The sequence below is a fragment of the Orbicella faveolata genome, unplaced genomic scaffold (assembly GCF_042242905.1).
Source record: "Orbicella faveolata isolate gen_17 unplaced genomic scaffold, um_ofav_v1 contig_24, whole genome shotgun sequence".
Lineage (NCBI taxonomy): Eukaryota > Metazoa > Cnidaria > Anthozoa > Scleractinia > Merulinidae > Orbicella > Orbicella faveolata.
In genome coordinates, this window is record NW_028301552.1 from 14,193,294 (window position 1) to 14,210,449 (window position 17,156).

The following is a 17,156-nucleotide window of genomic DNA, read 5'->3' on the forward strand; positions in this document are numbered from 1 at the left end:
TTCAAAAGATCTAGGACTGTAGCTAGCAACGAGACAGTCGTAAAGTCGCGATTTGTTTAGGTTTCGCTCCTGATCGATAGAGAAACGAGCGTTTTCTCTAATGACACTGACGATGACTTGGTTCCCCTGACTTTAGGTTAAAAGGTTGGGCCAAAGAAATGCCGACCTGATACATTTGTAACAACGAAAGAGGTGTTTGAACATGACATTGTGAAACATTCTGAAAAACAGCCCCTACCAATTTCAAGTTATTTCAATCCTATAAAATATTTCATAAATTGATAACTAGCAGTCAAGATGAAATCAAAAACACTACGTGAACTCAAATTTGAATAGTTTATTGAATTTGTAAAGCCCAATACATATAAGGGCAACAGCTACTTTCTTATTTTCTATCTTTCACTTCAAGAGGTTTACGATAGTAGAAACTAATGCTCAAATATAGTCTGTTTTCGATTCAAAGATGAACATTTTCCTTATATCACCTGTGCAGATCAGCACTCTACGACGAGGGCAGATGTACACAGACAATAATAATAATAATAAAAATGGGGGGGGGGGGGCACCCCAAGAATATATTCCCCAGGAATTCTCCAAGGTGTTTGTCCTGTGAGCCTTCTGTAGGGAATTTCTCCCCAGGGTGTCCTCCCAGGGAAATTCTTAAGGAATGATCCCGGGGATCTTCGCGGGGAATGTTTAAGAAGTGTTGGACACGGCCAGTTTCTTGAGATGTTCCATGAACACCTGTAAACTGACGTCATCAGTAAGGACAGGCGCACCAGCAGCATCTTGACCCCAGGCGAACATGTTGTTATGCGTCTGTGAAGGGTTCACTTTAGACAGCAGGAAACGAGCCTGGAAAAATAGAAGATACAAAATTAATGACTTCAAAACAGTGTCCAAGGGTTTTTAAAAACAGTGACTAAGGCTTTTTTTTCCAGCACTTACAGTTACTGCCATACCTTGGCTAGGGAAAGGCGCTCAGGAGTCAAGGTGAAAAATTTCAAACCGATAGCTGAGCACTTATCCTATGAAATTCTTGGTGTCTCTGATTGGTCTTTACTCAGCAAGAAAAATCACCACTGCTAAGATAACAGCCAACCAGAGCAACGAATAGATTTATATTGCGCTGAGATGCAATTTTTCTACTCGAATCTCAGACGCCTGTTGAAAACAACCACTGCATTTTGTGCTAGAAAGTCATTGGTCTAGTTTTGTCAGGTAGAGAAACCAACAAAAAAGTAAAAATAACCCGAAAATAAGCGACCATTGTTACGACAGAGGACAATAAAGATGGTAATTAATAAAACAATTGATTTTTTTTAAGGCGCAGTTTCAGTGACAACAGTCAGTCGACTATGCCAAGGACTAAGGATTTGGTTCAACGTATAAAGTTCCCTTCAAGACTACGTCTCTCGCGCATAGTCAGATTTAGGAAAATTAAGAGAACATTAAAGAATAAGAGTGGTACCTGAGAGCCGCCATGCTCGGTCTCGATGTATCTTGGCATTGGAAATCGGACCTGAAGGATCTCACCCGCATCATCCACAGGACCTTGGAGAAGTTGACGGAAACTTTCATACTGAGGGTCATTGTGGTAGCCGGCTTTTTTCCACTGTGCAATTGTCTGAGATGGGAACAAAAATCAAAAGAAATCACGGGCGATTTGATTGCACGATGGTTAAAAACGTCTAGAGGAGCAACAAAAAGCGAACTAAGAGTTTTAGTCATCAAGTTTAAGGTTTTTTAATTGAAATCATATTAATATGTCTTATATGCTCCCAACGAATGAACGAACGAACGAACAAACTAACGACGAACGAACGAACGACGAACTACGAACTACGAACGACGAACAATAAACGACGTACAACGAACGACGAACGAACGAATGGGAACCTCTCAGAACAAGAACAGATAATTCCAGCCAATAATAATAATGTTACTAAAAATAAACTTCGAGTAATACGTTATAGCTTTGTTTCGGTAGTATGTTGTATTCTTTTCCTCTTTTATGGAAAACAATTAGTAATTCCGTGCTTATCTCTGCATTCACTGCACAGTACACGCATCAGAATTTTACCAAATACCCACCTCTCCGTGGAATATAAGGATCTGAAAGAACGTGTCCAGGAGAAGAATCCTGTCTGCCAAGATACTGCTAGAATCTAGTAATACCGGCTGAAAAAGAACGCGACATGAGAAACATTACCACAATGATTATTTCTTACACAATAACTTTGATAAGAACGCAATTAAAACATCTTTCCCGTTAACTGACGATTTCAGAATTCTACGATGACTCCAAGAAACACTTCCACTCAAATTGGTTTACTGCATTATTCGTGTTTACTTGTGATCGGCAACGAAGTTTGTAAGAGTTTGAAGCGAAAATGCGCCAGAGTTTTGTTAGAGAACGGTTTAAAACGAGCAGTGGTATATCAAATTACGGGCGAATAACCTAATGTAGGTGGAAAGCAATTGTTTACATCCTCAGTGCATTCATGTATGCGAGGTACAAAGCGCAACTTGTCAGTGACTGTCTGAACATTTGGCTTGAAACGGGAGGAGTTTGGATATTTGAGACGTTCAGCTGCAGTTCTGGGGGAACGACGACGAGAACTGTGTGCGGGCAGTACCTTGAACCCCTCTCATCAACAGAATGCCTGCAAAACTTAACTGTTCCGAATAAGCAGTTATGATTTAAACCTTAACTGCTTATTATAATTTCTGAACTTACCTCGGGAGGTCCTTGGAAGGAATACGAGTACAAAATAGGTTGAATCATAATCAACGAGTTGGTCACATCCTCTCGGTTCAAAATATGTCTGTAGAAAAGAAAACAAAACGGTGTGTTATGGTCATTCTGAGCCATCTCTGACAAAACCCCTTGCAACTACCAACACCTCTACGACCGTGACGGAGTGGAGGTGTGAATGCGGAATATTCTACCATTCAACTGTTCACACGAATCAAGTCAAAACAATGTGGATTATTTTCGCTACATAAAATTACTGACAGAGTTATAAATCCGCTTGAAAATACACCGTCTAAAAGGAGTTCAGTCAGGGCATTTTGAGTTATTTTTGGCCAGCGTAAAAAATGACCTTTAAATTGAAGGAGACCGGAAAATAGTAGTTTACTAAAATAGAAAAATACTAAAGAGATTATAGTAACCCATAAAGGAACAAGGGTGGTTTAAGATGGAGAAGATCAATACGGATAACAAACGAAGAACGTGAAAGTTTTAGGCTAAACTTTTCAAGATGGGCAAACCGTGACCTCGCTGCTTTAAGCTATAAGTTCGATGAAATCACTACCTGTAGTAAGCTGTCTCATCGGGGCTGTTGTTGAACACTTGAAGAAACTGTGAACGTCTTAGATGAAACATGAACTGTAAGGTAAAGGGTAACACACATTTAACAAGCGAAACACAAATACGTGGAGGAAGATCTAGTCTTTCGTTTCCTGAATCACCAACCGTTTACACGCGTGCTAATCAAATCGTCTAAAAATTTGCAGCTATGGTCTCCTTGTTCTTCACCTCTTTATTTCAAGAGAAGGCATACTATCAAGAAGCTTTAATTAACTTAATGCGTCCGAAGATTGTGTTGTCGGAAAAAGATAACCAAACACCACATGTATCTATAGTCAATATGAACTAGATTCTTTCTCTTTAGGCTTGAAATCGGACTAAATGAACTTCCATTAAAACTGATTATTTTTTGTTTTAATGCTTCTGAACAATGGCTTGTCGTGAAAAAGACAACCAAATACCACTGTATCTACAATGTACAGTCAATATAAACTACATTGTATGATTCTTTCTCTTTTGGCTTGAAGACCTGAATAGGGTTTACTTGAAGTCCATGTATTGAAACTATTATTATTTTTTTTTTTGTTTTAACGATTTTAAACTTAAAAGCCAAATGAATGCCATGGGTAAGAGAATTTGGTAAGCCATCAAGCCGAGATAATTTGGTTATGACGTCAACGTACGAACGTTCATACAGACTCTGGGGGAGGGGGAGGGGAGTCTCTAGGTAATTCTAACGGGGGAGCTCAAGAATGCCATCTTTTCTTCGAGGGATTGAAGAAAAGAAAACTCATTTCATTTCTGTACCTGTGGATATAAAGTGAAGTTATCCGCCAGACGGAATGATCCTGGATCATCCTTGTGGTATTCACCAAACTTCTGACACAATCTGATGAGCATGCGATCTAACCACCGTAACACGTCAGGACCATCATCCCCCTCGGCTCTATAATGAGGCAGAAAGATAATGTCAGGAAGTAAAACAATACAGGACATTACAATAACATTACTCTATATCAAGAGGTATTTTAAGTTTCAAAAACGCGCAAGCAACACTGAAGATTTTTTGTATCGAGATATTCCAAGTTTTTAAAGAAGATCTCACTAAAAGAGCCTACATGTACATGTACACAATGAATGGGGCATTTTGATAATTTGCCCAAAATGTTGCTTTTATTCGTCTCAATCTTCCTCAAAATTTAAATAACCATCCTTCTTTCATTTTGGTGTTGTATTACCAAAAAGGAACCCTTGTACCTTGGTTAAGGGTATACCCCCACCCCCCCTTCTCCCCCCCCCCCCCCCGCCCGCCCTCCAACCCAAAAAAAAAGTGGCCAAGAAACGAAATGACCAAGAGTTGGACTACGAGTACGAGACTGAGTACGAGTGCAATTTTCGAATTTCAAACCAGTGACGTTTCCAGACCCCTCGCTCTTCATGTTGGTTTTAGGAAAGGAAGGGTAGCCCATGAGATGAGATGGGTATGTGATGTGGTGTTATGAAGTCTGTGCTAGAATTGAAAGACGTACTCGTACTCGAAGACATACTCGTATCCAAATCTAAAGTCCCCTAATACATGTATCTGAAGCTGTGGCAACCAAGTACATGGTAACTTCATATAATGTTATGTATACCCTTCATGCAGTGATTGAGTGATACAAGTAAAATGTACATCTGTAAAGAATACAAAAATACGCCCTGACCATGAAGTTGTAACATTCATTGTAACCAGTCTGTCTCTCTGAGAAATCCAGATGTCTAATAATCCTGTAGAGGTTGGAGATAAGAGTGCTTTTCTATCTCTCCTTCATCCTTTCTATAAAAAAAAAAAATCTTCCACTGAACACATACCTGAACACAGCTATTCTACTCATCATAACAGCGGCAGCCTCTTGGTCAAAACCCATAGCAATGTGTTGAATACTTGACGACTCTACCCAGTTTCGTGCGCATGTTGTGACTCGTACTCTCCGCTGACCGCTGGAATGTTGGTACTGTGTGATGAACTGTATGCTGCCTCGTCCACCCTGGGGGACTGGTGCTGTGTGCTGAAATTATTTTAAAAAAGCAAACAAAAAAGTGTCATAATTAATTTATCAAGTTTGATGATAAATTCACGTTCAAATTATTTTTTTTTCCAAATACACTTGATATTAAAGATGTTTTGAGAGATATAATGTACTTGTATTTACCAAGTCCATTCTAATCTAATGCAAAATAAATTGCATGTCTAAACTGCTGAAATGAACTTATCCTTTAGGCCAAAGAGTTAAAAAAAAAGTGGGGAACAACAGGGGCGGATCCAGGATTTTTCAAGTGGGGTTGGATGGTACCTTTGCGTTGAAGAATTAATGGGGCATGCCCCAAAAATATTTCAACTCATTTGAGAATTGGAACCTAATTTAAAACTGTTACACCACAAAATAACACTACATGTAGCAATGCCACAAAGTAGAAATAACATTGAGGTGACTGTCCAGAAGGTTTCCCCTCATTTCTGCTATAATGTTCACAATTTAATTCAATTTTTTTTTAATTTTTTGCTTTTTCAAAAGGGGGTTGCTTGTCACCCAATCCACATAATCCAATGCTTGTATTTCAAATTGGCCTTGCACTTCATGCTCGTCCAATTTTGAAATTACTCGTGTGATTACTCCCTGAATTGTACTCCACTTGGTCCAGTTACTATTACCAACCTTTATTTTGCAGCAAATAACAACCAAATCCAATCAAATTCATAAGTTTTACCTGGTTTACTATTTCAAAGAAAACTCCCAGTGTTGTTTGAGGCTCCAATCCACAGAGCTTCCATGCACAAGTTCCTCCAACACCAATTTCCTGAAAAAGATTGACACAAAACAGAAGATCACAAAGCAAAGTTCAACAGCACACAAGCAGGCAAGCATCACTGTTACACTGCATTCCAACACACCTATACATAATTTCCATATTCATGAACAACTCGCAAGATTGAGCAACTAAATTTACATGTAAGAACTTCTGACATAAAACTTCGCATCTCTTTTTATCCATCCACTTTCCAGTTTCAAACATCCTTTTTGCCAAAGTAAGCATATCAGAAAGTGCTCTTTTCTGCTGCTTTTTCTCTTCTCAAGAATTGCTAGACGCACTTTTCTATCTTATCTTAACATGTTTCAAAGAACTGACTTACTGTTTCTGATACATTAGGTCCTTTTCTGTCCATTGATATACAGGGTCCAATGGCTCCTGATACTCTCAACTCTCTTGAAGTCTAAACCAACAACAATAACCATTAGATCATACAGCTGAGCCCTGCCCTATGGCAACCCAGTTAATACAGCCACCTCGTTACTACTAACAACTTCTTTATTCTCACCCAAACAAAAGCTCAGTCAGTCATTTACTTATTTAAGAAACCCCTTAGCCTGCATAGCAAGTGTTTCCGTGGGGTTTGGAAGCAAAGAAAGCCTGAGGAATGGGATTTTCAGTGTTTTGTCTGCGTGGAAAATGGGGCGAGAGCCAAATAAAAGAAAGAGGGGGGTGGTCCCCCTCCCCCCTCTTTTACTCGCTCCATTTTTCGCGCTGTAATTCTTTGCTCCCGAACCCCACAGAAACGCTTGCTACGCAGGCTAGCAACCCCTTTACTCTGTTAATAAGGCAGATTTTTGTGACCTATTGGTGACTGGATTGATGTGGCTCCACTGAAGTACAACTGAAGTAGAATTTACATGTACATGTAGGCCGTTCTTGGACTGGACAAGGGCAAGTTCAAGTGAGTGGTGCGAAAGAATACTTCTTAGCAGGCGAACAGGCTACAGTTTAGAGATGATTGATTTTTCGGCTAAGAAGGGATATTTAGAAGTGAGAATGTCTCAAGAACCTTTGGGGATAAAAGATTCCACTGAAACACATTATTGTACATGTCCACTACATACAAACTAACCTTCACTTCAAGTGTTGCACCAAAAGCCATTTTAAACTCTCCTCGCATGTCTTTGGCAAAAACTCTTTGGAAAGTCTGTTTAAAAAGTGCTGTGTTGAATGAGTCACCCATCACCATGTAACCTCTGAAGACAAAAAATCAAACAAAATTGAAATGTCATACTGTAAGACAGAGAGGCAAAGTCAACCCTGATACAGCTAACAGTGCAAGTTAGGCCTCAGTCAACAAACTGCTTTCCTCATTTAATAAATTCTTAACTCACTTGAAAGAGGTCTAATAATGACCCGGGCAATTTTTTTTTTTTTAGTTTTAAGTCAGCCCACATGAAGGCACAAGTCTGTTGAAAAAGTTACACAATGCGACTGGTTGTAGGTATAAGTCCTTTGCCCTTGTAGTGCTTACACAAGGGGAATTATTGTACAGGGAAAGAGCAAACTCTATGGGCAAAGGCTATTATTGTCAGGTTATTATTTTTCATTATTTTGGTCAGACAGGCTTATGCCCAACAGACCAGGCAAAAGGTTGAATTCATGGAACAAATCCAAGAGACCAAATTTTATCACTGCAAATAGATGTTTTTGAAAAAAAAAAAAAATGGGTAAACGTGGTTCTCATGAAATCCTGGGGGATTTGTCCCCTCGTGAGTGCTAACATTATAAGATACATGTGCATGTATCTCTACAGAGTCATTAGTTAGTTATTGCTTGGCTTTAAATATTCAATTGCATTAATCAATTTATTACAGACAATACCTGGGTCTCTGTGGAGCTACATGTACATGTACAGTTTTTATCAGAATGAATTTCTTCTGGTACAACTGAACTTTGCACGTCTCTTGAGGGGAGGAAGAGAACGTCTAACATCGCATCTGCACAGGCTACCCCATCAGAGATGAACATGGAGTGGAGAGAAAAGCTGTGATGCATACATACCCAGTCACATTGGGGAAACTCTTGATCTCATGCAGTCCTGTCTGATCCAGCTGACATGCAAATATATCAACCACATGGCCATTCTCTGCTGTGCGTCTTGACAATGCTTCATAATGCTGCAAGTTGGAGAATCACAAAAATTAATTACCAAAAGGCCATTAGTAACTGTTCTAAAAGACTGAAAGTGTGAAATAGCGATTTTATCACAATATCTTCTTGTAATACCTTGATAGCTTTCCTGACATATCTTGCATTTTCTTTCTCCAAGTCATGATGTGATCGCATTGGATTCTTCAACTCCTCATCAACCACCATACCTGGGCCCTAGTGATGTCAACGACAAATATTTGTAGTTTCACAGCATATCTAAAATGACACTAATTAACGTGTACACAGTATTTGTGCGATGCACTAGCATAATGACAAATACACAGGACTTCAGATCAAAAGAGAACATGTAAGTTATTTGGGCAAATTCACATCAACAAGTAATGTGGTAACAGATATCCAAAAACAATGTGGCAGCCTTTCTGTGACTTATAAGCACATGCATCAACAAGATGTCAATCGAGTATCAAGTATCAACTGTACATGTATGTATACTAAATTTTACGCAATGTTGAATCTCTAATCTAGGAGGAGTACAGTAGCAACGACCTTCAGAATTTCTTCATGCATTTAAAATCTGAAGAGCTGTTGAACTGTCAAGCTTCATAAATACTATTTCATGTTAACCAACTACCGGTAAGCTGAATGTACCTCTAACTAAACTAAACTGAACTGAATTTAATCTGTACAATTTGTAATGCATGGTAATCTGGTATGACAATCAATATTGTTTACAGCAGCTACCTGTGTTCCAGGTCCACCCATGAACAGCATGATCCTTCCACCAGTGTTGGGGTACGTACACTGTGAACATACAATGTTACTCAGTACAACAGCACTTGAACTGCATTGTTTACAAAATCATCAGTAAGTTCCTTCACAACTATAGAGACAACAGTTTGTATAATTTGCAGATTATGAATAAGATCAAGTTATTGACTGGGGCACTATTTCTTTCTGCAGGTCAAGTGTGAGCTCAATTCTTATTCTTAGCCCTACATCTTACTTAAAAATTCTGGTAGTAAAGTGTAATTAGTTATGAAGAAATGATTGATCATCACAGTTACACACACAAGTTTATTATGTAATTAGTAGTAAGCCAAAGTGAAACTCGAAAATGCACATACTAAAACAAAATACAGTAAAATGAGCCCCAGACTATAAGGGCAACTGTGTACATGTAGACCTGTACAAAATAAACTTGGCTGTACCTCCAACAGACCAACAGCAATTGATAGAGCTGCACCAGTGGACCTCAGGGGTCGTTTTCCAGTGGGAACAGGCCATGGATCACGTTGAAGTTCTCCTAGTAAATCAGTAAGGCTCATGTCACATTTGTGGACTGGCTGAAGAAATCTGAACAGAAGCAAAACCAAATTACATTAATTTTTAAAATGTTCAATTGATAGCTAACAATGCTCATTTCCTTACTGGATTTTGTGTTAAACTGCCAAATGAATGCTGCAATATCCTAGTAACAATAACAAGAATGAAGTCCAATCTCATGCAAACACAGAGCTTCATGGTGGTTCACTACCATGAAAGGGATAAACTTTTACTAGGATTGCAATTGCATCAAGTTAAGCAAACAATGAACCTGTTCTAAACCTTCAGACACAATAAATACATGTATGTGTGCATGAAATCGAGAAAGTAGACAAAAGCAATTCCTTGGCAGTCACTTTATACATGCACATCCATTCATTAAATTGTGGTTTATACAGTTACATGTACATGTATGCTGTAGTGATTTCTGTACCTGTTAAATGTTTCATTAGGTTGTTGTTGTGGTGGAACAGGCCCGCCTCTCATCTGAGCCTGTTGTCCTCGTGCACTGCCTCCCAAGCCAAGCATGTCCTGAAAGTTAAAAATCATGTTATAAACAGAGCTCCAGTGTTCTTTCTTACATTTTCAGGACTGTAAATTACATGACTGTATACAGTAAAACAGATAAATCCAGTTGCTTAATGAAAGATTCATGTACCACTTGGATAACACTTCATCACCAGTAAATGAAATTTATTGACTAGAGAAAGAGCCCAGAACAACATTTAATGAACATACATGTACACTACATATAGTTAAATGAAATTTAACATAGTTAACGACTAGGAGCTAGTCTGGTCAGTAGCGTTTTTATAGGCAGTTGTTAGTGTCTTGGCCGTCTGTGAGCGTTTGGTTAGCGTTTGGTGCATTCTGTAGCGTTTGATATAGTTCAATGAAATCTTATATAGTTTATGACCAGGAGCGAGTCTGGTCAGTAGCATTTTTGTAGGCATTTGTTAGTGCCTTGGCCATCTGTTAGCGTTTGTTTAGCATTTGGTGCATTCTGTAGCGTTTGCAACAGTCATATGGTCATGAGAGCCCTGGGGCTGACATTGTCCAGTGGTATATTTGGTTAGTACATGTGTTGTCGTCCCATGTGCTCGCAGTGTGTCCATCGCTCTGTAAGTGTGACGTTGTGGATTGAATTATAGTTTAGTGGTTCTCGGCGTTCCCTCCCTATCCCCCCCCCCCCCCCCCCCTCTTTTCAGCATTTTTTTCTTTTTTCCCACCAATGCCATCTGGCTTGAGTGTGACAGGTGCCTGTAGGGGGCTTGACGCGGTGGGCTCGTGGCTTGGTTGCAGGTTGGGCAGGCCAGTCGGGTGTTCTAGCGCCTTGGGGATGTGACTGCAGTTGCAGCCCCCAGGCTTCGTAGGCACCTTCCCTCCACTAGCAACTTGGGCGTTAATCTATACTATCACTGGAAAGCACTACATAGATTGTAACATGTGTATTAATATAACACTGTCCAAACCTGTATTTGTTTAGCATTGAGGTCCTTTGTTCCTCTAAAGACATAGCTCTTGGAACAACCTTCGCATCCCAACTCATGAACATGAACCTATCCCACAAGATGACAAAAAACTAATGATCTATGACCTTTCGTTATTCTTAATTAATTAAACTACATGTACAGTGTATGCATGGTTGTTAAATTAATGTACCAGTATGTTACTACAGGTGTTGCATCATGTACTGTACTGTAGCAAGCAAAAGCTGATGATGTCAATGATTCAAATACACTTGAACACTAAAATGGTCTACTTTAAGTTGATGCAATTGCTGATTAATGTTGACTGTTTCAGTGCCACTCACAGACCACAGACATGGCCCTTCAACCCATTTTATGAATCTAGCTTTCCATGAGGCCCACAAAAATGATGGCCAGAAGCAAGAGAGAGAAAAAACAAAGAACACAACCACTGACTGAGCAGAGTTTTTGAGTTATTACAAGGGACAATAAATCAATCATATACATGTACAGGTACATGTAATAACATAAGCCAAAGAATTTCAAAGCCTACAAATTATAACAATGTGCATGTAAATGGTGCTACTCCTTACCATTTTACCAAATGTGATGAGTCCAACTAAAGCATTAGGTGGCATAAGACTCAGCGACATCTGTAGCGATTCCTATTGCAAATACATAGAAAACTATTTAGCACTTTAGATGCTTGGAATTACTTCACACATAATGATGTAAATTATGTTTGTACATCTTCTATATTTTTCTTTTTTTTTGGCATAACATTTTGTAGCATTGGTACCTTTCATTTAGTAGTGTCCAGATCCCCAAAGGAATTACTACATGTAGTTAGATGTATGTTCAAGAGGCAAAAAACAATATCTCACAGTGCTCGAAATTAAAAAAAAATCCAGGTCGTCCCTAATTCAAAAGCCGGGCAACCAAACCTGTGAATTTGTGACATTTTGGGCCGATTTTTATTTTTCGCAGGATCGAGCTAATTTTTGGCAGACTGAGTTGTTTTGACATGAAAAGCGTCGTTGCGTAATTGTTTTTGTTGATTTGCGCTTTGTTTTTGAGAAATAATGTATGCAAAAAAAACTCAGTTTTCCGAGCAGCATCTTTTGGAGCGAATCCTTCCAAGGTGGATTTTGACACGGTGCAAACGTAAACGGTTACTTTTAGCAGCTTCGACAGCACGGTTTTTTTTAAATAGATGTTTTGATTTTTGAAAGAAGTAGAAAAATAGACCGGAAAAAAAAAATTGACTGACCTCATATCGAACTGGTGTCATGACAAAACAACCTCGCATCCGGCCAGTTCAGCACCTTATTCGCTTGTGCTAACGAAGCAACAGTAAAAGAATTGCATAATTATCAGAGTTGTCGCTAAGCGCTGGCTGCCGGCGAAATTCACCGGCTGGGAAAGAGGTCATCGCCTGCTGAATTTTGGCTGGCGAACACTCGGTTAAAAGGACATTGAACAGTTCTTTGGTTACGCACTTGTTTGATTTAGAATCATATATTGTGAGTGAAAAGGTTCTCAATAAACTCCTGACTACCTTGAGTATCGATGCCACAAAGTAACTGAAATAAAGTCTTGTTTTGAGAACTTGTTTACCGTGTCCTCTTTCCGTTCTCTGCGTCCGCCATCTTGTCAACATGAACCTTGGTAGTCCCCCACACTCAAGGCGTTGTGAAAGATTGGGAACGAGTTTGTTACCAGGTCTCCCAGATCTCTCGTAAATGTGGGACAAGATAGTTTGTTCGATCCTCGAGTGAATATTGTTAAGTCATCCGACAGTCGTTTGAAAGTTGTTAATTTACTATCTATCCATCGATGGAATCAGCAGATGTAAGCTTAAATCAACATAAAAGAAAACGCAATACTGACCAGGGGGATATTTGAGCATTTTTTGATCGAAGACAACGAGGTAATTACCGTTAAGTCAGACATGCCAGAAATTAATATTTTTAAGTACGGTGTTAAATAGTTCCGCAGTTGCTCTGAACTTGTTCTTATTAAGAGTATTACTGCTAGAATAATAAAGTTACACTTTACTTTTTGTGGAAGAGTAAAAGTAAGCTTAACAAAATGAAGGAGGTACTATTTATTCCTGTGTCAAATATATTTTTATTTGCATTCATATTTAGAAATAAAATAATATGATATATAATACCAATATCAGGGGATGGTAGATAACAAAATGCCTATGCATGTACAATTTTTTCTCTTTAATGTTTGTTTCTTTTTGCATAAGAGAGTCCCTAGATTTCACCAGAGTGCCCCAAATTGAATTAAAATTTTCAAAATTTCCTGGGGGAGACCCCCCATACCCCCCCAATGGGAGGGGGCAACCCCCTCCCATACCTACCCCCATGTCCGCTCCGCCGACGACAGAAGGCGCTTTGTGCCTTCTTCAGCCGGCTCAATTTCCAAGACAACCGGCAGACAAATTTTTGTTAGCTACCACCCTGAATTATATGAATAATAAAACTAGCGGCAAATACCACGCTTCGGTGACTTCATTGTTTAGCAAAACAAAGGTTTCTTTTGTTTTTTGCTCAACAAAAGATCTCCAAAAGATACCCTTGAAAAACTGAGGGTTTTTTGCATGCCTTATTTCTCGAAAACGAAGCGCAAATCAACAAAAACAATTACGCAACAATGCCTTTCATGTCAAAACAACTCAGTCTGCCAAAAATTAGCTCAATCCTGCAAAAAACAAAAATCCGCCCAAAATGTCACATACGCCCTTTTTGCCCAAAACCCTTCAATTATGATAATGATCCTACCTCTATTTACACATCGTGTAGAATCACATGGCAGTCAGGCTTGTCTTAGTGTGCGCCAATGGTTTTTGCGGAAGTCTGGGTTTAAGTTGTGGCATATTCAAAATAGCATCTTTGATCTTGATCGCCACCACACATGAAACTTTGCAATTTTCTCTTACATTTTCATACCTGGCATTGTTTTGTAAAATTTACAGATATCCAAAACACAAGAAAATGCTTAGCTGAGGCAAATTAATTATTGTTAATTTCACACTATTGGACATTGACAATACAAAACTGTCACGTAAGTTGGGTGCTGTTTATGATGAATTTATTTCCTATTTTTGGCTGGGTTGTCCATTGTTTTTTCCCTCGGGCAACCAGCCTCTTGATTTTACCAAAAATTGGTTGCCTGGACGACTGCTAATTTCGAGCACTGATCTCATAAAACAACATAAAGATACATGAACATAATCAAACCTTCACAGCTTGAAAGTCTTCATCATCCATGCATGTGTCCAACACAATCAGATAGATCAGTGGACCAGAGCCACCACCACGCTGAGAAAAAAAAATTGCACAAAATTGGCATTTAATTAAAGCAATTCAGACAACAAAGGAAAACAAGACAACCCATTATTATTATAAAACATGTGAACTGTTCATGGTAATATAATGGAGGGTGGTTAAAAATAGCAGGATTGAGCTACAGTAGCAAAATAAAATGACATACAGGTAATATGGCACTACACTGTAAGTCTGCATAGGAGCCAAGGAGCCCATCAAGCTGGAGCTTAATTATCCCAGTTTCCGTAGCATGAAGCGACTAGGAGTATTTCTACTGCCTCCTGGATGGGATGCTAGTCCATCACAGGGTTACAATGTACCTCCGGCATTAAATTTGCCAGTACCCATTTATACACCTGGGTGGAGATTAAGGCACAGTCTATGAGAGTAGTATTGCCCAAGAACTGCTCAAACTAGAGACAGGCCCATTAACCATGAGGCCACTACACTGTAAGGACTGGTAAAGTTACCTGGAGAGTATACTCAATGGTGGAGAACTGAGGAATGAGCTCTGCAGGTTGATGTTGTTCTGATATTCCTGCATACTGAGGAGGGAACTGTTAAATACACAGCACTGTCAGTAAAACTAATCCAGCACTCATTCTTTTGCAATCATGTAATTTTTTCAAAGTTGTGAGTTTCTTATACATGTATTATAAAATAAAATAGTAATATTACAAGGAAGTGTAGGAGTTTCCACTTAATAGCAGGACAAAATGATAAAGTTAAGTCTTCCCTGATCCTTCACAGACTAATACCACATACATGTATCATCTGTAAGGGGCTGACTACATGAACCTGACCAGGTCAGTTTGCTGAGATCTCCGCATGTTTATTAAACACAATAAAAATCAACCTCGTGATTCCATGTACATGATTACTGAGCCAGCCCAGTTATCTAAGATCCTGGCATTGCCATACTGGGATACTGTCTTCACTGGACCAGTCTCGCTTACGAAACCAGCAGGGCAGCGGCAAGGAACATACTACATCTGTGTGTTGGTTCCAATCCCAGATAGGAAAAAGGATAGCAGCTCTATATTTTACCACAATACCACGTGAACCTTATGCAACCCATAAAGTACAAGCAAAGCCATGTTTTTACAAGATTTGACCCTCTGCTAACAACACTGTATATGTTGGGTTTGAAGATTTAAAAACATTTCTGTATGCTTATAATTGTTGTTAAAGTTTTCGTGCACTAAGGATTTTGGGTAACTGTACCAGTCACCATCTTTTTTGCTATGGAAGACTCACACAATACCAGATTAAAAAAATACATCTCAGCAAACCATGCCAGCCAGCTCCGAGTTGGTACGCCTCATGTAATAATGGGATGAAAGTACTCTCGACAAACCGAGCCAGCCTGTTAAACCTGGACAGCCTGGAGTATAATTGGTCCCCAAGACCTCTGTTTACAACTGTATCAGTTGACTTGCACTTTTAGCTTTTTTGTATCGTGGTCATACTTGAGTGACTATGATAGCTAGGCTTAATTATTTTTCAAGTGTACTGTAAACATACCGCATTTCGCTGGAAGCAGAAATTGCAATGCCATACTTTGGATCGATAGTCCACTTGGCTGCCGAAGGAAAAAAGAACTTACTTCGTTATTTCACGGTACATACCACAGAAGTAGAAGAACCGGCTTCTCAAATGACAAAACTTCCAATGATTACATTAACCTACTTAAACTCACCAAAAAGGGTTTAAAACCGCTCTACAAGTGTTCCTGGTGCAAAGAACAGGATCGTAACAAATTGGAGGTAGTTCTGGCCGTTCTTTTAGTGGTGTATACATACAACCAACGGGAACAACCTGATGGAAATAGTGATGATGGTTCGTGAATCACACATGAACTTAGACAGGAAAGCTCAGCTGACAATTCCGATAAACTCGCTAGTTTGTCGACTCACCATTCGTGTGGCTTCAAGACGGCTTGAAGGCCAAACATTCCAGCTAAATCTAACACCATCACGATCTTCATTTTGAGTTATAAAGTCTTGATAAGTCGTCATTTTCACAAGAAATCTGGAAGTCGATGACAAATTATAAACTCAGAAAATTGCCAACAACTATTGTGCCACGTCGCTTTCATTCAACGGAGACTGGAAACTAGTACCCTCGCTTCTGAGCCCGCGGTGAATTTACGTCCCAGGACCCGCACTGTTCAGTAGGTTGTGCGAGCTGGCGAGGGAGCTGGCGCAGCTCAATGCGAAAAACCGCGAGCGAAAAGCGCAGCGAAAGAAAGCGAAAGAACGCTGCACCCAACTAACTGAACACCTGGAACAGGCTAATGCTAAGTATGTTTTCTCTTCTTTAGGGCGGGCAGGCCCGTCTGTTTGAAATTATACTGTGTAAATTTATTCGTCTTAGTGAATTCTTTTGTAGCCAGCAGGCTCTTAACGGGGAAAGAAAGTAGGAAAGACCTTTCTTCTCCTTTCCTCTCCTTCTTTCTTGGCAAGCGAAGAGCCTACTGGTATTTTTGCCGTTTCAGACCTCCTTCAACTTCCATCTCATATCTGCCTTAAATGTTCATTCGTTTATATTGTATTTCGATCGCGGATCAAAAAATGATGTTATCCTCTTGAGTTTGATATACTTTACACACTACTGTACCTGTATCGAAAGCCGTTATTTCAGAACCAAAGCGGGCTTTTAAAGTATTCCACGTGCGTAATCCCAAAAAGTCACGTCTCCCTAGAAATAACGTTATTTTTTCACACTTCCGACCGAAAATAA

General features: G+C 39.4%; 1 protein-coding gene across 1 annotated transcript; it reads right to left on the minus strand.

The window, feature by feature from the left end:
• Positions 1-322: 322 nt before the first annotated feature.
• On the minus strand, positions 323-16,511 carry LOC110064912 (protein transport protein Sec23A-like). The gene is made up of 22 exons (XM_020772019.2): positions 16,331-16,511; positions 16,114-16,232; positions 15,939-15,996; positions 14,885-14,971; positions 14,328-14,408; positions 11,670-11,741; positions 11,080-11,166; positions 10,041-10,138; positions 9,493-9,637; positions 9,026-9,085; positions 8,399-8,497; positions 8,174-8,289; positions 7,242-7,365; positions 6,489-6,569; positions 6,065-6,154; positions 5,168-5,364; positions 4,124-4,262; positions 3,321-3,394; positions 2,741-2,828; positions 2,095-2,181; positions 1,472-1,627; positions 323-855 (listed from the first exon to the last, which is right to left on the minus strand). The coding sequence occupies exons 1-22, from the start codon at positions 16,430-16,432 to the stop codon at positions 697-699; spliced, it is 2,319 nt and encodes a 772-aa protein (XP_020627678.1). The 5' UTR covers positions 16,433-16,511; the 3' UTR covers positions 323-696.
• Between the last annotated feature and the right edge of the window lie 645 nt (positions 16,512-17,156).

Bases quoted from the DNA above. Each gene is read 5' to 3' on its own strand.
- LOC110064912 (XM_020772019.2), bottom strand. From the start codon at position 16,432: ATGACGACTTATCAAGACTTTATAACTCAAAATGAAGATCGTGATGGT. The intron at 5,365-6,064 runs GTAAAACTTATG...AAATAATTTCAG, and splicing joins TCTTTGAAATAGTAAACCAG to CACACAGCACCAGTCCCCCA. The intron at 2,182-2,740 runs GTAAGTTCAGAA...GTTCTTTTTCAG, and splicing joins CCTTCCAAGGACCTCCCGAG to CCGGTATTACTAGATTCTAG.